This window comes from Tyto alba, unplaced genomic scaffold, assembly GCF_018691265.1.
Source record: "Tyto alba isolate M040663 unplaced genomic scaffold, T.alba_DEE_v4.0 Super-Scaffold_13, whole genome shotgun sequence".
NCBI lineage: Eukaryota > Metazoa > Chordata > Aves > Strigiformes > Tytonidae > Tyto > Tyto alba.
Window position 1 is genome coordinate 3,266,313 of NW_024881275.1, and position 24,083 is coordinate 3,290,395.

General features: G+C 42.7%; 1 protein-coding gene across 1 annotated transcript; it reads left to right on the forward strand.

Annotated features, from left to right (window-relative positions):
• Positions 1–351: 351 nt before the first annotated feature.
• Positions 352–14,530, forward strand: ARRDC3 (arrestin domain containing 3). The gene is made up of 8 exons (XM_032994817.2): positions 352–877; positions 4,363–4,444; positions 6,973–7,120; positions 8,371–8,473; positions 8,874–9,130; positions 9,552–9,714; positions 10,527–10,681; positions 12,135–14,530. The coding sequence occupies exons 1-8, from the start codon at positions 598–600 to the stop codon at positions 12,189–12,191; spliced, it is 1,245 nt and encodes a 414-aa protein (XP_032850708.1). The 5' UTR covers positions 352–597; the 3' UTR covers positions 12,192–14,530.
• The last annotated feature ends 9,553 nt before the right edge of the window (positions 14,531–24,083 follow it).

The following is a 24,083-nucleotide window of genomic DNA, read 5'->3' on the forward strand; positions in this document are numbered from 1 at the left end:
GAAAAGCCAGTGCTTTTACCTCCCCCCACCCCTCCAAAAAATGGCATCACAAAAAAAAAAAAAAAAAAAAAAAAAAAAAAAAAAAGAGGAAAAGAAACACACACACACCCCCCAAAACCGGAGGGAGGGGCGCGGGGTGCTGGTGTTTGGCTGCGCTGACGAACGTTTTGTCCCCAAAAGTTGGGGGAAAAGTTGAGAGGGGGGTAATGTCCCCGCCGCCTTGAGCCGCTCAAGAAGGGCGTGGTCAGAAAGGGGGCGTGGTGTGCCCGGGGGGGCGGGGCATGAGGGGCGGGGCCGGGCATGCGCAGTGGGGATTGTTTGTCACCGGGCTTATAAGGGGGCGGCGGCCGTTCTTCACCCCACGGCAGCGTCTTTGTGGGGATCGCAGCGGCGGCACCAGCGCTGCCCCCGGGCCGGGGCCGGGGCTCCCCGCCGTCCCCATGAGCCGCTTGTAGGGAAAGCGCCATCTCCCCTTTGCCTGAGGGGGGGTTTGGTGTGGGTTCGGGTTCGGTTTGTTTTGCCTTTTTTTTTTTTTTTTTTTTTTTTTTTTTTTTTTTTTTTTTAGCAATATATTTTTCTACACTTTGCTATAAAACCATGGTGCTGGGGAAGGTGAAGAGTTTGACAATAAGCTTTGACTGTCTGAATGACAGCAATGTCCCCGTCTACTCCAGCGGGGACACAGTCTCAGGAAGGGTCAATTTAGAAGTAACTGGGGAAATAAGAGTAAAATCTCTTAAAATCCACGCAGGGGGGCACGCGAAAGTGCGTTGGACTGAATCGAGAAACGCCGGATCCAACACTGCCTACACACAGAACTACACTGAAGAAGTAGAGTATTTCAATCATAAGGACATCCTGGTCGGCCACGAGAGAGGTAACCCTTTAATCGTGCTTCTTGTGGTTTCGTTGCTTTTTTTTTAATTTTTTTAATGGGAAAAGGACGCACGTTTGCATCGTCTTTTTTTTTTTTTTTTTTCGCTTTAAAAATGGATGCACTTGGCAGTCGAAAAGGGGGACGTGCCGAGGGTCCTGCCGGGGTGATGGACCTTGATGTTAAAGCTGCAGGGAGATGGGTCTGCAAAGCGCCTGCAAGCAGGGCTCTGCTCAACTACCTGTCCTTCCAACGCAGCCATTTATCAATATATTTATTTTTTTTTAAAACACATGATTTTATTTTTTTTCTCTTAATGCTGTCGGGATTTGTCCCTGTTTGGGGAAAGCTGCTATAAAAATCAAAGCCAGAGAGGCAGTAAACGGCTTCATCACCACCATCCTAGCAAACCCTGAAACACAATGAAAGCATAAAACCAGACTTTTTGACACATCGGGGTTTTACTTTTCAGGCCGATAATGTGATGATTTTTTTTTTTACGGCTGGCTCTTTATTGGCAGATAATCCCCGTGGCTTATTTTGCCATACGCTATCTCCACCCCACGTGTAATCTTTTTGCCTTTTTTAAACCCCCACTCCCTTAAATTTTTTGGGGGGGGGGACAGGACTCCCCGTTGTAAATATATGTCCGAAAAGCCCCAATGGGGACTAAGTTGGGGGGGGGAGATTTGTTGCTTAATGGGAGCATCCCTCCCAAAAATGGGGAGGAGACCACCTCCTTCTCCCCCCCTCCCCTCCATGGGCTGCTGGGGGGGGGGTCCCCCCACGTCTCAGGGTGTGCAAATCCCCCCACGCCGGTGAGAGGACCGGGGTGGGAGGAGGGGGGGGGATGTGTGTTGGTTGGGGGTTTTTGGGTGTCTTGTTTTTTTCTTCTTTTTTTTTTTTTTTTTTTTTTTTTTTTTTTATTTCCTGAAGTTCGCAGCCTTTGTTCGAAGCGGTTCAATCCTGTTTGGGACCGGTCCGGGGGGGGGGGGGGGAGGAGGGGGGGGGCTGCTCCACGCAGATTGGCCGCACGCGTCAGGTGGTGGCGATGACTTAATTCCTTAGCACAAGAAAATAATGTTAAAAACGGGTTATGTAATTTTTGGTGGTGCATGCTTCCTCTTTTTTTTTTTTTTTTTTAAATACGCATTACATTTTCTGCAGGGGTGGGATATTTCCCCTTCTTTTCTGGGGTGGGGGTATTAAAACGCTTTTCGAAGAACGGGCGGCACCGAGCCCATTACCAAGCATTTCTGAAATGAACGCTGTAGCAGGGCGGCGGAGGGGGCTTTTAATTTTCATCTTGTAATTAGCACCGCGTGCCCAGCGCGCTAACGAGCGGACTCGCGGCTCAAAAAACAGCCCCCCCCACCCCCCAATTTGTTTTTATTTTGGTGGAATCGCGTCGCGGGTGACACCCGTCTCCCACATCGGGGTGCGTGTGTTTGGGGGGGGGGGGGGTGTGTGTGTGTCATACCCACGAGTGGGGAGGGGTGCGCGTGTGGTGGGAGTTAAGGGAAACGGGCCGCGCTGCCCGTGGACCCCAGTTCCAATGACTGCACCCCCCCCCTTTCGCCCTCAGTAGGCCACGCCCCCCCCTCCGCGCCCTGATTGGCCGCCCGGCGTTTGTTGCCCTGTTGCTAAGGCGATGCCAGGCGCTGATTGGACGGGCTGCAGTTGAGGGAGCAGGTTCCCCTGCCCGCCGTGCGCCGGCAGCACCCCCCCCTCCCTCCTCCCCCCCCCCCCCCCCCCCCCCCCAAACTCCGAGGCGGGGAGGGACAGACGGACACCCCCCCACCCCACGCACACACGCTTCCCCGAGGGGCTGTGGCGGCGGGGAGCGCGGGGGTTAGATCCCCCACACACACCCCGAGGGGTCCCGGCGGAAAGCGAGGGGCGGGCGCCGCCCCGCCTTTCCCCCCTCCCTCAGCCGGCGGGGAGCGGATCTGCCGAGCGAATGCGACGGGTGTAACGTATACCGTATGTATATGAGCGGCTGGCTGTTGGCGGGGGGGGGGGGGGGGGGGGGGCGGAATCCGCTCGCACCGGTTTAGGCCGGTCGGCTCCTGCTCCAGCCTGGCCGCTGATTGACAGCTCAGCACTTGTTTACCACAGCTTCGGCGCGGCGGGACTGCTGAGCTGGCAGAAAAGGGCGGGGGGGGGGTTGGGGTTGGGGGGGGGGGGGGGGGGAAGGAAGGAAGGACGGGAACTTTGTGAGGAGGAGATCGCCGTGTTGGGAAATGAGGCGCCGCCAGAAGCAGTGCTCCCCCTCCTCTCTCACACACACACCCCCTCAAAATAAAAAGAGGGCAAAAGATTTAAGAAAAAAAACACCCTCGCGCTGATACGCGTTCTCTCGCCCTTTCTGTGCATATTGCCGGCGTTTATTTTGTGATGCTGCGTGCTGAAGGTGCGTAGGTGTCGGTAGCGTGCTGCTGGGGGCTTTTTTGTTCTTTTTGGCTTGTTTTTTTCTTTTTTTTTTTTTTTTTTAAAGATTTTCGGTGTTTGCAGCGCGCTGCAGGAAGGGGAGCACCGGTGTTTCTGTAGGACAGTGGGAACTAAAATTCTTGTGTGCCTGCATTAACACTTCAGACCATTAAATATAAGTGGTCGCCTTTAGCATTGTCTCACTACATACCCTTTTATTATAGCAGCCCTTCTTATGTGTGCCATGCTCAGTTACTTTCCTCTCAACTTTCTCTTTTGATGGAGTCAGTGTTTCTTTGGGTTTACAGTCATTACACCAGAATAAACTGAATTTCTTGCAGCACTTAAAGTTGTACAAGAAATCTTGACCAAAAACAAAGCTTGGCTTTCTTGTTAGAGCCAGCAAATATTTAGGTCTTGCTGTCCAAGCAGGATTGAATGAACTTATCAAAAAAATAAAAAGTTTAGGTCTAGACAGCATTAGCTGGGCAGCTTGCCATTTTCTGTGCCCCTGAATTTGTCTTGTACTTTCCAGGTGGTGCTTGAACATGTTTTTTTTTCTCCCCCTTCTTTTTCTGGTGATTAATTTCTGGACACCGTTGCCAGGCAAGAGATAAGAAGCTGAATTACTAAATTTAATCTTACACAGCAGACTTTGTGCAGATCGCTTATGCTGTTAAAGAGCCATCTCTGTTTAATTTTAATGAGGAATCACAGTGGAAAGCATGATTTCCATTACAGGTCTGGCAGGCAGGCCTTGAAATGGCAGCAGTTGCAACTGTGTCAGTGCTCAGAGGTGGGATTGTAAGTTAAGGCAAATTAACCTCTGCTTCTCTGTAAGGTACATCTAGCAATCTTGCCTAGCCTTCTGTAGGTAAGATTTGTCCCTGTGTCGAGCAGGTAGTAATGATACAGCAGAGGTGCTTGTTTCTGAGACACTGGGTTCTTAGGAGTGTGTTAAATCCCTTTTATTCTGGAAGCGAAGCCCACGTAATGTATGAAACCTGTGCATGTGGAATAGCGTGTTGTGTTTTTTTTTTTTTTCTTTCCCCTCATAGACGATGACAATTCAGAAGAAGGCCTTCACACCATCCATTCGGGAAGGCATGAATATGCATTCAGCTTCGAGCTTCCACAGACGTAAGTGCCCGCACACAGTCCTCGGGCCCTGCTGCCCACCCGCCTGAGCCAAACTCCTGCTGTGGGTGGAGGGGAAACCTTTTCAATGGTAGTTGGAATTGTGCTCCCACATGCAGTGGAGGACATAATCTCATTAAACTGAAGAGGTTGCTTTTAAACTGATAGACACTTCCATTTTTCTTTTTTTTTTTTTTTCCATTTCCACAAAACTGGAGCATGTTGCTGCCCAGTTGCTCACTTTCTTTTGACTAAGTCCAGCCGACTCATTAGGTCTTCTGAGTATTTTACCCCTTCCCAAGAGGAGGGAGAGGAATTTCAACCTTCATTGGAGTACTGCAGAGTGTCTGGAGATAGCTTCTAACCCAAACAACAGTTTACTGGGGCCATGCAGACCAGCAGAACAAGAGATGAAATCACAGCTGAATTGTCTGGGCTCAGTCTGGAACAGATGTGGCAAGTTCAGCTGTGTTTGAACAAAAGAGGAGGTTGTTCTCCTTTAATAGGATGTATGCACCCAGGCTGGCCTCTCTGCAGAAACCCTGGATAGAAATAAGCAGAAGGATGGATGGATGAAGTAAGAAAAATTCCTGTACCTAATCCTGTTTGTTTCATAAAGGAGAGGTGAAGCAAGAATGAGAGCAGAAGAGTTAAGATAAAGATTATTCCCCCACCCCCTGAGTCTGAGATGTGTAATGTAGACATTGTGACTGGAGGATTTGTACATAGAAACGCTACCAATATGAAAATCAGCTAAAAATACAAGTTGCAATAAAATTAAATACACAGGAACAGAGGGAGTCTTGACATGAATGGAAAAAGGAGCCTTTTGCTATAAAAGACAAGTAGTGAAGTCATTAAGGGTGAAAAAGTTTGGCAGTGTTATGTGAAGTAGCTCAGTACCTAATATTAAAGCTAATAAACCATCTGTTTATTAGAGGTGCTGGTTTTAGCAGAACTTGCAGATGATAAACACTTTCACAGGTCTGTTTCACAGTGAACAGCACAGGACTTTACAGTAAATCTTACTGGAACAGTGGAGAACTGTGCATGTGGACATTTTAAAGATAACTTACCATTCTGTAAAAATTTCCACTAAAAAATAAGGCTCATACTGATCCTTCTTTTGAGTTGGGACATACAAATACGAAAAAACAAAACATCATATATGAACATGAAACGCTTAGCTTGAGATGAAGATTATAGCCAGCAAAATATCACAAGTGTTGGTTAAAACACATGTTCTTTTTAAGTGACATGAAGGAATAACTGTGAAACTAGCTCTTGGTAATACTGGAAAAACAAAAGCTGTTACTAAAAGCCTGAAGTTATACACTGCCTACTTATTTTGTGTCCATAAAATGCTTCAAAAATTTACTTAAACTGCAGAGCAACAGTGAAAAAAAGGGAGACACACACTTAGGCTTCACTGATGTTTTGCTCTGAAAATACGGGGTGAGATGAACCGTTGGAGACCTATCAGAAAATCCTTTAATATTGATTATTTGGGGGGGAAAGTAAACATTTCAGATGTGCAAATAGAGAAGTCAAACCTGTAACTGAAAGAGTCATTCTCGTAATGTACTAGTATGGCTTGTATTATTCCCTGTGGAAGATACGGAAGTTTTGCCAATAATTTAAGTGATACATTACAGTGTGTTCAAAAGCTAGTAAAATAGAAAAAAAGTACTTGCATAAAACCAAGAAAATAAGTTACAGAAAACTACTTCTAATTGGAAACAACTGGAATATAAAGATCTTTCGTCTTTCAGTTTATGCTGTTACAGGATAAAAAGGTGATGCTGAAAGTTTTGGAGAGCTTTCCATGTGGGATTTCTTCCAGCTCCCAAAAAGGACTTCAAATTTCATCTGATGAATTTCAGAGCAGAATAGTCTTGAGGATTTTACATACAGATGCTTATATGTGTGCATCTTGATATGATATAAATGTTTTAAGCTGCTCTCATCAGGGTAGAAGAAAATGAGAAGGTACTCAAAATAGCTTCTCTCTTTAGAACTCTAAATTGAAATACTTACTCTGCTTAAGGCAAAACTGCAGAAGTGCTGAGTTAAAGCTAAGATTGATGTGACACTCCAGATACCAGCCAAGTAAACAATAGATGATGATTTACAAAGTGTGATGTCCAAAACAATCATTGGTTTAGACTAATGCTGGTTTTAAGTTGGTAGTCTTAATTTGGCCTTGAAAGGGCATGCTTTACTCTATATGTGAAAGTGGCCTCTTAAGTTTAAAGGAAATGTGTACTCTCCTGGCATTTTCTAGTACAATTCTTTAATTGATTCTTAAAAATATATGCAAAACTATAGTAGGATGAATTGGAGATGATTTTTTCTCCCGCCTTTAACCTTGAATTTTTCTGAGATACGGAAACTTTGCAAATAAGTTACGCTGCATTAAATACTACAACGCATTATAAGTGCAGTTCTGCATACTAATCCCTGATCTGATCAACTGTATCATTACTAGACAGAAGGACTTTACTCAATTTTGACATTTGTGTCCTGCACAGACCACTTGCTACCTCATTCGAAGGCAGACATGGCAGTGTGCGCTATTGGGTGAAAGCCGAATTGCATAGGCCTTGGTTTCTACCAGTAAAATTAAAGAAGGAATTTACAGTCTTTGAACATATAGATATCAACACTCCTTCATTACTGGTAAGAATTGACAGAATTACTCATTCTTTGTTTCTGGCATAAAAATAATGAAGCTTAATAACTGAAACAACATCCACATCTAATTTTACCTAATATTTATTCACTAGTTTAGTTACAGCTGATCTTCCAAGTATTACCTCAGTTCAGCAACTCTGTAACTACTGTTGTTTTGAAAGCTACGTTTTCCTGTACTTGGAGTTGCTTTGCTTTTAAGATACGTAAAATGGCTTTGTCAAATTAAATTGATAATACTAAATTATAAAATGTCACTAAGAAGGAAAATCTTAGTAACTGTTCCTGTTTGCTTTTGACTAAAGAAGAATCTGTGTAAGGAACAGTGAAACTTAAGACTATTATGGCAAGAGACTGCTAACTTAAAAATGCAAAGTAAAAAATGTACTGATGTGCATAATCGATAATTTCCATATGGATGTTTTTCTACCAATGGGGAGAAATTATCGCAATTCTGTAGAATCTTTTTCTGAAATGTCATTTCAGTGAAATAATTCTAGTATCACAACTGCTTTCAATGAGGATTTGATTTCAATCTGGCCTAAAATTCTTTTTTTTTCTTCCTCCTCTTCCTCAAATTCTAGTCTATAGAGGGCGGAAAAAACCCCAACAAACTCAAAGTCCATTGAAATAGGTTTCTTGTGTGAATGGGTGAAAAATCAGACTTGCAAGGGGATGTTGGCCTTGCGCAAATTCCATTAAAATCAAAGGACTCCTGTTTGACTTTAATGGTCTTTGGATCAAGTCCTAAATCCCAATACTGTGTAAAATAACAAACTGTTTAATATAGATGAAACAGGATCATTCTGAAACAGAGGAAATAGCAGGAGTCAAGGTTACCGTACTTTAGCTTAGTTACTGTTTCTGAAATACAGTGTATTGGAAAGATGTTCTACTTCAGCGACAAATTAAATGCTCCGACAACAGTATGTTGGGATATGTAGGCTATAAAGCCTTTTCTCAAGTCATGCTGTGTTTAAGTATAAAAGTTGTTTTAAGTGTTAAGACTGTAGTCTAAAAAGCAGCAGAAAAAGCAGTGTTAATGAGTAATGGCATTAGAATAAACCTTATACCTGCATAGCACCATTCAGATTGCTTGAGGGTTTTTTCCTTTAAATAGAACTGTATATTTATCAGAATACATAAGTACATTATGAAAATAATTTTTTGTGTTGATTCAAATAGATGAAGAGATTAATAGAACCTTTAATTAAATGGGCAATGTTCTTTTCTTACAGTCACCCCAAGCAGGCACAAAAGAAAAGACTCTTTGTTGTTGGTTTTGTACCTCAGGCCCAATATCCTTAAGTGCCAAAATCGAAAGGAAGGGCTACACCCCAGGTACGTAACAGAAGTAACTATAGGAAATGTTTTTCCTTCCTTTTTTTCAAATGACAGTTTGTACTTACTACTTTTATATAAATGAAATATTTAAATTATTCTTAACACCTCAGTCTGCATTCAGCAGTTGTCTTGATATTTTCTTAACTGCAATTAATTTTGCTCACTAATGCTAGCTGTGTCTCCAGATTGTCAAAGGACACCTGCTTCTATTAGATTTGTGCATTTTTCTTGTAGATTTAGCTGCTGGTGATCCTACTCTTATTAGTGTCACTGGATGTTTTTCAAGATGTAGCATTGTCAGCAGTACCCAGTGCATTATAACACTACACAGAATGTGGTGATTTGCATAAGCTGTCTTATAAATGTAAACAGATCATGAAATTCTGTTTTATTTCAGGTGAATCAATTCAGATCTTTGCTGAGATTGAGAACTGCTCTTCCCGTGTGGTGGTGCCAAAGGCAGCCATTTACCAAACACAGGCATTTTATGCCAAAGGGAAAATGAAGGAAGTCAAACAGCTTGTTGCCAACCTGCGTGGGGAATCCTTGTCATCTGGCAAAACAGAAACCTGGAATGGCAAACAGTTGAAAATTCCACCTGTTTCTCCTTCAATCCTTGACTGTAGTATAATCCGTGTGGAGTATTCACTGATGGTATGCTGGTTGGTCTGCTTCACTTGCGTGCAGTTTCCATCATTCCTTGCAATTATTAACAAAGGATTCTGTACTAATGAGTTACAAAATAAATACATACCCTAGTATTAGTGTCCTGCCCAGAGTTCTATAAATAAATACAGTTTAAATCATGCATGTTCTTAAAACAGTTGTGGTGTTCAGCTAAGCAGATACGTTACAAGCAGGCAACATTTCTACATGAGGGCTCATGTTAAGAGTCCTGAGCTGCTTTTCAGTTTGAGAGGTTTTTGTCTCTGTAGGGTCATTGGCTCTAAAATGGACAATAAGAAACTGAAATTCCTCATGGAAAATTCATGGACAGAGAACTTAGTCTAATAATTATGAAGTCCTTATAAGAACCAACATTTTAATCAAATGTTTATTTGTTGCTGTTCTTTAGGTATATGTTGATATTCCAGGCGCCATGGATTTATTTCTTAACTTACCACTGGTTGTTGGTACCATTCCTCTACACCCTTTTGGTAGCAGAACATCAAGTGTGAGCAGCCAGTGTAGCATGAACATGAATTGGCTTGGTCTGACTCTGCCCGAAAGGCCGGAAGGTAACTTGACAACACCAATTCCAGTCAATTTGCTAGTCTGTTTCCATTTTTATCTGCTTTATTCATTCCTGTCCTGCAAACGGACCCAAATTACATGCTCCATAATAAAGCCCACAAGAGATCCCTTGTGTATGTTTCCTTGTCCAAACCTGCTTGCTCTCTGTAGAACAGAGTTCCCTCCCTGCTTTCTCCCCTCAAGGATGAGCAGTGAAATACAGCTGCTTGTATGCTGGCACAAGTGAAAGCACAGGGTGCCATTGTACCGGTGCAAAATTAATTCTGCCTCCAGTATCCCAGTTGCATCCTTGGTTATAAAGCGTTGTAACCTGTCGTAAGAGCAATTTATGGTGTGCTTTACCAGCCCCAGTAGCCAAGGCATTGTGAAAAGTGTAATTAATTTCAATGGGAAATCTCTTGTGAGAGGAGAAACTTTATCTCCTTTGCTGTGTTACCACATACCTAATAAACTTCACTTTTTCATGTACAAATCCCAGACTTGGATTTGTGGAGTCTAGAGGAATGCAATGTTCTGTCACTTTGACCTATACAGAAATTCAGTGTTCTGGGTACGCTTTAAATTTCAAGGGGATAATTAAGCCACAATAAGGCAGTGCTCAGTCTGTTCTTGTATATGAGCGTAATCTTAAAACAGCTTACATTCTTTTTCATGTTCGACTGTTAAAAAGTCACTAAAGTAATTTACCTGTCTGCTGGTGCGTTTTACAATGACAGAAGTTTAACATATATCATGTTATATATTTTGACATGCGTAAGAACTTGTTGGTGGAACTGCGTGTGCCTTTTCCCTGCAGCACCTCCTAGCTATGCAGAAGTGGTCACAGAGGAACAAAGACAGTCCAGCCTTGCACCCATAGGTGCTTGTGATGACTTTGAGAGAGCGCTTCCAGGACCATTGTTTGCATACATCCAGGAGTTCCGTTTTCTGCCTCCACCCCTCTATTCAGAAGTAAGTACCTCAGGCAGAATATGGTGATTAATTCACTGTTTTTTTGAATTCTGTCATGTGGAATAAATATAGGAAGTTGTTTCTCCTGCCTAAAAATCGGGAGAAATCATGAAAATAATAAGGGATAAGGCGATTTAATTTTCATGCAATCCACCTGCACTGTGAGAGTTCTCAGAATTATTCACAATTCTAAACTGTCGTGTACTCTCTTAGCAACTTGATAAAAACCTTGCATTACATAATAAATTGCACTGGCCAACACCAATGTTCTGGGTCTCCAAATGCACAACGTGTTAATGTTTTTCAGCTCTACTTTGTTCTAAACCTACTGTGTGGATTTGCTTCTGTGTTTGTAGTGCTTTCAGAAGTTCCATGTAAAGAATTTAGAAAAGTATTCTGACTTGGGTTTCTCAGTTCTTCAGCATTCCTGGCTGCATTTTTATTTCTGTGAAAGCTGTTGTTCAGTAACTGTGGCATAAGTTCCAGAGCTTTCCATGTTTGTATTGTTCAGGAAAAAGCAGTGGTCAAAAAGTTAAGTTTTTTTTTTTCCAAAAAGATAAAGGTAAAATAGTGTCCTTTTGGCTGAATCTTCCCTGAATTCACCCACTGTTGATTTTTTTCTCTTTTTGTCTTGAAACAGTAATCTGCTATGTGGTCATACAAGGGCATGGTTTTTGTGTGCTGGAGGCCTCTCTGAGGTCTCTTCAGTAGCTTAACCCTAGCACACAACTCAAGTCCTTTTCATTTTAGGTACTTAAAGATTGAGAAGGAAGGCCTTTTTTGTCATCAAAAAACAGTTGTATGAAATTAATGGCTAAGAATGTTGACTGAACTATGTACACTTAAACTGTTCTTACTATATCCAGTTTTGGAGACCTAAGTTGGCAGGTTGTTCCCCTTCTTCCTTTTGTAGAAAGGAAGAGATAAGGTGTGGAACAAACAAACTTAGAAGACATTTCATGGAGTGTTTGAGGATTAATTACTTGTAAATTAAACATAGAATGACTTCTTACTGATAACTTTGTGCCTTCAGAAGCAAAACATCTTCCGAAATAAAACATTTTTCAGGTTACATTTTTTAGTGTTGGAGTAAAGTTGTCTTTTTGGTGTACCATAATTCAGAAGATGCCTGTGTTACTAAAGCAGACTTCCAAGTTTATTAGCTCTTTGTGCATATCCTTAAATTACAATCAACCTATAGTTCATAATTTTCCATTATACTTGGTTGCTGATTTTTCACTCAAAGTTTTGTTTAATTGACCAGAGGTTTTTTTAGTCACTTGAATAACCCTTGGATTTGGAATGCCATTTATCACTATGATTGCCTTTAAACTTGTCAGTTCTGGTGGGGTTTTGTTTGGATTGGTTTATTTGTAGCAGCTGACTCTAAAAATGTCCTGGGTTGTTTGTTCTTTTTTTTTTTTTTTTTTTTTTCTCCCCTTCTTTTGGCTAGATTGATCCAAACCCTGATCAGCCCACAGATGACAGACCATCTTGCCCCTCTCGTTGAAGGAATCCATAAAGAGCTGACTTCACTTGGGGATTTGAATCATACCTGCCATGTTGAAGGTCAAGGCGTCATCGTGGAGACACACTTTCAAAGGAAGTGGTTTTGCTCTTGCCTGTATGGTGAATACATGAAAACAACCTGTGATTGTGCTTTGAAGCCTACAGTAACTTCGTAGGACTGCTCCACATGCTTGAAGACCTGAGCTTTTATTTTTGATTTTTTTTACCCCCTTAAATACTGGCACATACTAGGAGCAGCCTTACTAACCTACAGTCATGTGTGTCAAAACACTCAAACCACATTGTAAGAGAGGGATGTCTTCCTCTTATAATTTGGAAATTTGCACATGCTCATTGCTTACGTTGTGCGGTTCAGTGTCACTACAGCTTTTTATCCTTTATGTCAGACTGTTGTTACCCCCTCTTAATTTGTTTGTGGTCCGCACAATAAGGAGCAAAGGAAAGCTTTGGCAAAAAAACAACAGCAACAGACTTTGACAAATGCACTGACTTTTTTTTTTTTTTAATTTAATGTAGCCTGGACTTTACCTGCATATGCACATGCTCAGAATTGTCCTAGTAGGCTGATCATGTATCACCTCTTCAGCTTGGATCCTATTGTGGATTTATTTACAAACATCAAATGCCTTCAAGCCAATCCTTCTTGCTGTATGTTTTGCAGCCTACTGTAGTAGATAAGCAACAGATGTGGGGCTGGGTGGGGGGTGGAGAGTTCATAGAAAGAAACTAATAGACTTCATCAAGATTGTATATCTTCTTGATTTCTTTTAAGAATTTGTTGCCTTTCTACTATTATCGCAAAGCAGCATTTTGTTACAGACTGCCTAAAAATCACTTAATCTCAGGTGAACTCATCACTTGCCAAACTGTTGGAATGCTATTTGTTTTGTTACGTTGCACTGTTGAGTTACTTCTTTTTTTGTTTTGTGTTTGTGTTTGTTTTGATTCTTTACTTGAGAGGGGGATCTGGAATAGGGACATACACAAAAGTTATAGAACCCACCCTCATTCCCATTTCTTTTTCTATGTTACAAAAGTTGAAGTTGTGAAGCTTTAAAAAAAAAAAAAAAAAGGCACAAATGAAAGCAGCACCAGCAGACACCAGCTCAGCCTCAAAAGAATTTTCAAAGGAAATAGTCATACGCTGTCTAGGTTTCATAGACAGATCGGTATCTCTAGTAGGGATGGGAAGGGAAAGTAAATTTATTTTTATATGTAGTTACCTATTCACCAAAAATTCTATATGTAGTGAGTCTCTAGTAGAAAGTATATTTCAAACTGCAGGAAAAGCTTGGACTATGCTAAGAGCTCAGTTTGTGCACTTTGTATTATCTTCAGGGTTTATGATACTGTAAAAATAGTAAGACTAGAAGTATAATTAAACTGGGCAAGATCAGTGTTACCAGCCATACTCAGTTGACTTGCTTCCATGATTGTTTCTTCTGTGGTACTCTCAAGAGCTTTAAAACAAAAAATGGTGAATTTCAGCATACACTCATTCAGAATGCAAGAAGTGATAGGGGAAGAGCACTCGCCCTGGAGTGTGCCCCAAGGAAGAAGAGAGTGCAGTGGAGCGGTTAGACGAAATAACAGCACTTACATGCTAGAGATTTACAACACAAGGCAACTTTCCTTTTCAGAAACCACGTAACACAGGCCATTGACAAAGGGACACGCACGCCTCTGGTGTTGGCGACTTAAATCAAGAGCCAATCCATCAAGTATTGATCTCCTTGTGCAATAAAACAGCTCAGAAGGGAGCAGGAGAGGGGAGGCTGATGTTGCTGCGTGGTGCTTGTTCTTAAAAACCTCTGCCCTGTTTTTAAGGCTTCATAAATGCGACAAAATAGGCTTTTCCATAAGTGGCCTTTATGAGAACATGAACGATAATTCATGTTTCAAAAATGACAACAGGGTGATAAAATGAGTCGCGTTTTAAGTGATTCAGTTAAAAGGCATGGGCTTTGAGCAAGAATATTGGATGAGAAGGAAATTGGGTGATGTCTTACGTTATTAGGCCAATTTTGTGAATGTCCCATCCCTCTACCCTCTCTAACCAGACAATTTTGAAAGCTGATGGGATCGTTGGCATAAAAGGGCATTTGGTGGTTTTACTTTTTTTTCCTTTTTTGTTACTTCTACGGACTAGGGAACAATTGCTGATCTACATAGCATTAAAGTACTTATCACAATATAATGGAAAACTGCATATGAAACAGGATTGACCAATATCCTAGTAATTGACATGGCATCGCAGCCTTTCTCATGAGAGTGAAAAATTCTGTATCTTCATCAAATAAAGACTTTCAGTTTAAATTACTTTGTCAGTTGTTCAGAGGCATTACTCTTCAACAAGTATTGGTCAATTCTCAGCATTATAAAACGTGAGGTTCACAGCTGTAGCCCAGTATTTGATATAGAATTCTGATCTGAATTAGGAAAAAGTAAGTAAAATCCAAACATTAGAGAAACAAAGTGCAATATTAAATGTTTGCTTTATAGATTTTATTCTATGGCTGTTTGTACTTTTTTTGTTTTTAGTTTTGGTGCTGAATATGTCCTTGTAGACTCTGTTTCAAGAAAACGATATGTGGAAAACATTTTAATTTTTCCTATTGCTCTTCCTTGTGGAAAATAAACTTTTGTTAAAAAAAGCTAGATGTTGTAACTTTCGATATGTGACCTAAATATTCAGAACATGTCTACATACAGTATAATAACCACAAGGATCACACAACTCAGGAACTTAGTACAGGAATACATACAGTACCTCTCAAGGGATGTAGGGAAAAACTGTTTCTAGAACGACGTGGCTGAGGACGCTGACAGCCCGGCTTCAGCACCCCCAGCCCCTTTTATTTATGTTGGTGACTTCGGGGGAAACTGCAGCTTCCTCCGTGGGGAAACGCCGGTCACAGGTGGGACGTGGGTGCCTTTCCAGGACACGCTGCAGTGTGGTGGCCCGGGGCTGGGAGAGGGCAACACCTATTTCGGTGGAGCTGGGAGGAAAATTGGGGAAGAAGTGCCTGAAAGGGTCTAGTTGGCAGCTGGGACGTGGCGGCTGGGGCTAAGCCCGGTGTAAGCGGCTGCTGAGAGGCAAAGCGGGGCAGTCGTCATCCCTCGGGATGGGTTTGGCCTAAGGGAAGGTTCAGCAGGCGAGGGGCTTGCTCCTCTTCCTCCCCGTCACCGTCCCGGGGGCCGCTGCGCTCCCCCAGTGCCACCCCCTCGGCTCTGTAGCGCCGATGGGGACACCCCCAGCGATCAAACACCCTACATAGGAAGGACTTCCCCCTGTGAAACAGACCTTTTCAGCTTAATACTGAGTTTGCTCATGATGAACAATCCAAGTAGACTTTTTATTTTGCCTTTCCCCCCCCCCCCCCCCCCCCCTTTTAACAACACCGTTAATCATTTTTGCCCAAGTTCTGGTTCAAACCGTTAGGAAACATGAAAAAGCTTGTTTCTCATTTTGCTCATCCACTCGGAGCTCCTCCATAGCGGAGTGACAATGAGAATATCTTCCTCTATTGCCAACCCAACCCTTCTTAGTAAACAAGTTTCTAATGCTCTCTGGCAGTGTTAGAATCTAAATTAGCATCAGCATCATTTCAGGGACACACACTTCTAGCAGTTCTGTGCAACATTTCCTTGAAATCTCACATTTTTAGACCGGCACCTCTACTTAACAATTAATTTAAGCTTAGGTCTATTGTCGGCATTATTACAAAGTTAGAAGTTACCAAAGTTTTATTATTTGAGATCTGATTTTTTTAGTTCGAATGCTTCCTATTTCTGAATACTAAGATACCTGTACGCACATACGAGTCTGAGCAACACCAGGATGTGAAACTAATGGCTCTTCAAGTCGGCTGTCCATAAAAATGTGTGGAAAGGTGGAAAGTTGCAATACTTGAGCTTCTGAGAGACACAAGGCAACCTCGCAGTATCGATCAACACCTTTTTTTTCTGGCGATTACCGAGCTACAACATGTAGCTGGCAGTTTTTAACCCCTTTTTAGATAGAAGCCTTTCTGCGTTTGACAGAAATAAACCACTAACTTGCCATAAACTCCGGCCACCTTAGCTTTCCCCAGCACGGCCGCACGCGCGAAGCCCAGCTGCAGAACTCCAGGAAGGGGCCTCCAGAAGCCGGGCGTCCACCCAACAGCGGCTTTTCCAAGGGAAAACGCCTTTGCCCGGGCGAATCCTGCCGGTTCGAACCAACTCCTGTGACGCGAGGTCCGCGGCTGCGGGCAACTCTACAAGAGAGTCAAATGCCCAACGCAGATTTTTCAAGGAGGCTAGTGCTGCAGGAGGACAGCTGCTCCCGAGGACGCAGAGTCCAGATTTCCCACAGGCCGTGAACGTCGAGCAGAGCCCCGCTCCCCTTCCCGGGTCCACAGAGAGCTGAGGGTGTACCAGGAATTGCCCTGTCTGAGCGTTACTGTGGATTTTAGCTCCTAGATTTTGGGGTTTTTTAGTGAAAGGCATGTTCCGCCTGCCCTCCAGACCGTACCCCGGAAATAGGAGAAAATGAACCTGTTTCTTCTCCCGGCAGTCATTTACTCCTGGAACTCCCCCACCTAGCTACAGCATGCTATTTTTAGAGCTGGATCTCCCTATCTCCTGACCTAGTGGACATTAGGACAGAGCAGTAGCTTCTTAATAGAGGCCAGGTGCTGCCACGAAATCTGAGTGTAACGGCGTATCTCTCATCTAATCCAGCTCAAAATGGGGAAGGTGCAGAGCTGAGAAGAATGCGGCGCTTTGAGTTTGCTTCAGGCACCTTGCTATGATGAATGTTTGTCATATCTGGATGAAAGACGGTAGCCTAGAACAGAGAAGGCAAGAGCTTTAAATAGAACATAAAAAATCGAGTCATTTAGGAAGTGTATTTTGGGGGGGGGGGATAGGAATATACAATTTTTTTTTTTAAATAAAGCACATCGAGAAACTAATACCAAGGTGCAGAGCCTGGCGCTAAACATACATTCTCTGCCACTCCAAGCAGTGGAGCCCGGTGTCTTACACGAGAAAAAAACGAAATCTCTCTGAGATGGTGCATTCCACCTACCTACCACGAGCAGCTCCCTGCGGGGTTCCCAGCGGGGGACACTGGAAGGAACAACCAAGTGTACAGTGGTCCCCGCCGCTCCCGCGCATCGCTGCCGAGGGACTCTCGCCCCCCCGTCTCGAGCACCACCAGGCTGCAGCGTGCCTTTGACCCGCCAACTCTCCTCCAAATGCTTGGGGATGGGGAGGCCAGGACCCATTGGTTCGATAAATGTTATTTCTGAAATGGACTGATGGGTGTGGTGCCATGCTGTCTTTCTCAAAGATACTTTAGTTTTCAGCTGGATACACCGAGGGAACGTAGGAGGAGGGGGAAAATCATTGCAAAACCTAATCTTACTAATTTTTATCTGAAAATTAATGCAGTTGCCCAGATCTAAGCAAGGCCTTGCTGACATTGGACTGCCTAGGCTCAAAAAAGAAACTCCCCACTAAAGATGGTCGCAGCAACATTCAAGGCAAATCTGCCATGGTTGCCCCTCAGCTAAGAAACTGAATTTAACAAATCCCTCTGTGGTTCAGTAGCTCTGTAGAAGGTGTAAAGCATTCACTGGGTGATGACTTCTGATTAACAAACGATCTTTTTATTATTTACGCCCTTGTTTTGGGGCCTACCCTAAATCAGTTGAAGTCTGTCAACGCCGGTCCACCTCTTCTGCAAGAAGCCCATCTTTCCTGGTTAGGATTGCTAAGAGGATAGATCACCATAACATCTTCAGCTCCAATTTCAAAAATTATTTCAGTATTAAATATGTGTTATAAACAAAGAGAAACCTGCGTCAGGGTTTTACAGCTATTTAATTATCTCCCATAAATTAGACTAAACGGTCCTCTTACCTATCTTTTAGCAGGCTAAGACAGGACAGACAGTTTTACTGCTGCCCATTATTTTTTTTTAGTGCATCAAACACCATTTATTGTGACAGAGTTGCGCACCTCTAAAGCAATAAAGCGATTCATCAGTTGTACCACATAAAGCTATCCTCCCAAACAAAACAAATGAAAAAAGCAATACCTAGCCAGTGCAGAAGTAGAACAACAAAGTTTAAATTAACTTTCAAACCACAAGACTGTGCTTACTTTTTTTCTCCAATGTTTCCCTCTTTTTTTTTTTTCCCCTTATAATTTAAAGTAATCCCAAGGAGATAACAATCTTCTCTTAATCACTTCGCTGTCTTTCCTTTCCTGTATTTTATTCAAAATTCTTAATGCTTCAAAACATCATATTTCTTTTTGTGCTTGTATATGTTCTTATATCATATGCCACCAAAAAAGCCAAATAAAGCTGAATTTCCTCAAAGAAAATGCCTTTCATTTACCTCTTTGACCTGCAATACCTTCCCAGAATACACTGGAAAACCCACTATACATTTTCTCCCCAAAATCACCTTTTTATTTAAAAACACCAAGAGTAGTGATTAGATAGAATACTTGTGAATTCCTACTATAAAACTTAGCTTTTATTCATGGTATGACCTACTAAATATGCAGATGCCATATGGGAACTATTTTGAGGTATTTCAGCACCATTACCCTGAAGTATCTGACAATTAATGTAAACTGACCTACCTTGAAGGTGATTTTGTCACAGTTTAAAAGCATGCACAGGAACAACAAATATTGGAGTCCACCGCAGTGAATTCCTATCTTTTTTACCTCTGAGATAACACATCGTACCACTTTCTCACAATTACCCTCCACCCAAAAAATTAAGCTTTAAATGCCTTATAAACATCATTTTCATGTAGCTAACATATAGAAACTCTGTTCTAATGAAGACTGTATCACCCTACACTCATGCTGATCCGTTCTGCTTACCATATGCAATTAGAAAGCCATTCTAAAATACATTCATTTCTTTGGCATATATTTGGTACTCTTCCATGATTTTGCATGCCCTAATACTAACTAGGCTTCTGGCACTACCAGAAGAAAGAAGGAAAAATACACATGAGAGCATGCTTAGGGTTGGAACAGAGTACAAGCAGCACGTTTCTTCCATTTATTTTCTGCTGCAAAAGGCAAGCTCCGCTGTGTTAAACCTTACTCTCTTGGCAGCTAGTTGATAAATAACAAAATACTCCAACAAGTCATTTCTTTTTTCCTGGGCTCGCTGTGAGCAGCTCCGCAGGGGTAGACGAGCAGTTGCTATCACTGCGAGTAAAGAGCAGCGCAGGGAGAAGGCAGAAGCCCAGATTTTGCACTGGCGACTGTCCCCTCTACCCAGGGCACCCAGGCAGCCACTGAGAGAGAAGCCAGGCTCCTCACCCCTGGCGAACGCTCGGATATCTTTAGCTCAATAGTGCAGTCTGCAGTCTGTGAGCGCATTGCAACAGGAAAATCCCTTGCTGAATGCAGTGAGAGCCCTCCGGCGACATCGGAGGGAGCAAAATTCCCCGCTGACCCGCACCACCTCCATCCCGCGCGTGGGTCAGTGGGGATAACGCGTGCACGCACCCCAAACACGCGCACGCACGGGCTGAGCAGGCTGCGGATGGGGAACAGCTTTGATTTATGCAATCCAGAAGCCCGTTGACTGGTTACACAAAGCAGAGATCTCGCAAGTTCAGACAAGGACATTTTGGACTTGGATGCGCTGCTGTATCCTCCAACCTTATAAGAAGATGTTCTGTTTCTGCAGCCCATAGATCTTTCTAAACATGGTGACAGTTTTAATAAGGGGTTTCAAAGCACTGTTATAGGGTTCTTTGAGGGTGCTCTGAATCATACCCAGGAACCAAACCAAACACTTTTCTCCAGCCCTCGTGCAAGGCAAGTTGTTGACAGGAGGAGCAAGCGCTCTGGTGACCTTTAAAAAGCTTCACACGTGTAAATTTTAACCCAGGCCCCCAAGAAGCGCTGTTACAAAAAGATGAAGAGTGGGGAAAAAAAAAAAAAAAAAAATATCTAAGAGCGATGTGGCTTGTTGAAAATGAAAACTACTGAGATTTGCCAGTGGCAGCAGTGTGTGCCACGGATGTAGCCGGTGCGAGGTAGCAAGGAACCTCGTCTCGGTGCCCTCTACTTAATTTCCTCTGAGGAAACGGGTGCTGTGTGTTTGCTTCCAGTTTAGTCCCACGTTCACTCCGCAATGTTGGGCGCAACGCAGCGCAGCGAACGAGGGACGGGCTGTGCAGGCTGTGCAAACGGGGCCGCTGCCGGGACGCCGCTATAACGGCAAAGCGCAAGTCGTGGGAGCATCCTCCACCGGGCAACGTAAGCAAGGGCACCCACGTTAGCAGGGGGTGCTACGGGAACACCGTGTCTTGTCAGCAGGCTCCGAACACCATCCCCCTCGAAGCGGGGGTAGCCGAAGCACACCCTCATCCGCATCAAGGGCTGGCTGACTCTCAGGAGCAGCTGCAGGGGAAAATCAGTCCCTTGGCTCCCTGTGCAACTTCTGTAAAAGGTGCTGCTGACAACAGCCTGCTCACCCCGTCCAGGGTGGGGGAAAGGGACCGTGTCACCACGTTCCCCGGGAGGGTCAGATCTGTCCACACTTGCATCGGCTTTATATTCTTGGCTTCTCCTGCAGAATTCACAGCTGACACTAGTTATTTCTAGGAGTTCTTTCCCTCCAAAAGGAAAAAGCAAGGGTGGGGGAAGAAGAGGGTTGCAATTATTTAAATAAATAGCATGTAAGCAACTGGTCTTATTAAAGAAACAGAAATAACAGGCTCAGCCTTTTCACATCTTGTGTGCTTATGTGGATTATGACAAGCTCAGTTCTGCACAATCACTTTTATGAATTGCACATCTACATGATGGTGCATATAGCTAGCTTTTTTTTTGGGGGGGGGGGGAGGGGTGGGCGCATCATATTACATAAACACACTACAAAGAAAAGGCAAAAATTGTCATCACAAGTAGGATTTGTAGCTCACTGACTTTGTTTACTCAGTCAAAAAGCTAAAATTTCTTCCATTCTGTCGATTTCCTTGTAGTTCACTGACTTGATTTACTTTTGGCTCCTTAACTTAATTTTCTTCTAGCTCTGATTCATGACTACTGTCTTACTAAATCTGTAGAAAAAGAAGTTTACAGCTTTCCCAGTCATATTTACTTCCGTGGAAGAAAACTGATAGAGGAGTGCTTCACTCAAACCACACACAGGATCAGCACAAACCAAGACAACCAGAAAAAGTCAGTTCTGGGGGAATGACTGGACACTGAGCTGTGAAGAACATCGTGTGTTCCCCCACACCAACATCTAAACAGTCACTGGCGATACGCCTAGATATTTTGAAAGTTCCATGTCTGTCAAATAAATCAAAGATCCAGATGCAGAATCTGGCAATGATGACACTCTGGTGGTGACTTTCAATCTGTAAGCTAGTGAGTAGGACACAGAGAAGCATAAATACCCTGTTGTTTAATCAGATATGTTATTTCAGGAAGCTGTTTTATTTATAGGAAAACTGACATTTGTTTCTTTCAGTTCATCAAACCAGTATTTCAAAAAATTCTTTTTTTTTTTTTTTTTTAAAAAAAGGAAACGTTCTAAGAGACTTGTCTCTCAAATCAGAGAACAATCATCAACAATGTGGCATCAGCCTTCAGAACATCTCACTGCCATAGAATGAGAAGGTGGAAATGGTTTAAAGATGCGTATGAATGAAGGAAATTAAATTTAAAATATTAATTCTGAACTGAAAGGAATGCAGCATCCTACAGGGTAGGTATACTGTAAAATTAAGACACACAGCTAAGCTTGTGCAGCTAAGGGCAAATTTACTGGATGCGTTCTTGTGTTTCACTTCACAATTTCTTTGGCCCAAACCTGAGAATTCTGCTACCAAAACTGCAGAACGCTCCATGGGACTTGCCAGCGTCACGGATCCAGCGTGGTGCACCCAGCACACCCACAGTTGCTCTATACTTACCACGGCACATCTAACATCTCCCAGGCTGACAGCACATCGATTATGTCATTGGGCACATGGATTCATTCTGCCCATGCTCTGCCAGGCTCAGGGGAACTCCTATAATTCATTAGTAACGTATTAGGTAATGCCAAGAGGGTTTGTTTTTTTACAGCAAAGCAAACTAAACAATTACTGAAAAATATATATATAGCACATGTTTTCTTTAAGTCACTGCGTGATTCAGAAATCTCAAGTCTTGCCAGCCAGCCTGCGCTGAGTTTTCTGATACCCACATCACTTCCTAATAAACACTGCTCTAATTTCCATTGCTCTCTAAAGCAACTGGTGCTCTCACCGACGAGTTATTTGTCCTGTCACTCTGGAAGGACAGCAGTGGTGTCCACCACTCCCTGCGGAGGATAAACAAAAGTATGCTGCTTAATGCAGCTAAGCCATAGGCAGCACGGAGGATTGCCACTTTTTGAAGACCCATTATCTGAAATCCCATTTACTTGCATCCCTCTGACAGTGCTGTGCACAGAAGGACACTCTTGTCTGGCTGGCTGCCGAAGGAAGGGAAGCAAGTGTCCTGTATGCCCTGTGTTCATGAAACCTAGCCTCTCAAAGTGCTGAGACTATCTGAAGAGTTACCTAAAACAGTGGCCATAGACCAAATTAAGACAGCTAAATCTTACAGTTTACAACTACACTGCTATGTTTATAATACCTTTTGCATCTTTCTCTTCAGAGCCATGGACACGGTGCGCAGTAGCCATGACTGAGAGAGAAGACGTTTCCAAGCACATGGTGTCTATCCTCATACCTCCTAATGACCTCACAAGGAAAGATTAACTATGGTTAACCCTTATCACCTAATATAACCTCACCTTTTTAACCTAATATAAACAACTGTTTTGGTGTTCCATTTAATATAACCATATCGGTGCCCATCTTCTCCTTTCGCTCATCCTCAGGGCCAAAGCTTCAAGAACTATGCAACATTTATGTTAACCCTTGGAAACCTTCTTTTCAGTGAAAATATTTGCTCAAGAAAGCTTTTATTTATTACTGAGGCTACTTAGTGTGCACTGGATTTAATAAATAAGTATGCACAAATAAGCATGGGGTGGAAAGCAAAATCTCTAATTTTCTCTCTGAATTTGCTCCTGGTGACCTGTGTCTTTGAAGAGTGGATTTATAAGCAAACCCTTATAGCCAGATAAGCAGTTTCAGTGCTGCTATCTACTCTGACTGCTGAAGCTATATGCTGGGTCAACCATCTACCAAAAGTTTAGCCTTGATCATTTTTACTAAGTACGGAATTTAAGCATAGATTTTTTTATTAATCCAGTGTAATTCTTATGCCATAAAAGCCTCAGCATGCAGAACACTCAGTATTTTAAAACCATCATAGTGACCTCATTTTACAGTTTTTGTAATAACATATTAAGCATTTTGAAGACCACTTCCCCATCTTCATATACTTTTTCCACTATGATCTCAGTAGAGTCTTCAGACCTTCAAAGCTGCGCAGGCTTAGAAACTTTAAATAGCAGTATATTCCACATATTTTCCATGTCCCACATCTTGCAGTATGACCATAAAGTGTTAAGTGAAGCCTCAGATAATTTTGGATTTGAATGTGGTTTCATGCGAATGAATCATAAAACACACAAGCAGCACTTTCTGTAAAGAGAAGGGAAGGGATTCTTTGCCAGAGAGAGCTACCCAAATGATTTCCTTCATTATGGTTTTTCAAGTCCATGTGCTTCTTTTTAAGTAAAGGAAGGCTAGGCAGTTGCTATAATCAGCAACACATTCCAGCTATTCTAGTCTAAAAGATTACATCAAATGATTTGACAAGAAAAAAAAAGATCTGACAGATTTAATTTTCAGATTAAAAAATGTTTTACAAAAAAAACAAGATATCAGCA

Bases quoted from the DNA above. Each gene is read 5' to 3' on its own strand.
- ARRDC3 (XM_032994817.2), top strand. From the start codon at position 598: ATGGTGCTGGGGAAGGTGAAGAGTTTGACAATAAGCTTTGACTGTCTG. The intron at 7,121-8,370 runs GTAAGAATTGAC...CTTTTCTTACAG, and splicing joins TCAACACTCCTTCATTACTG to TCACCCCAAGCAGGCACAAA. The intron at 9,715-10,526 runs GTAACTTGACAA...TTTTCCCTGCAG, and splicing joins TCTGCCCGAAAGGCCGGAAG to CACCTCCTAGCTATGCAGAA.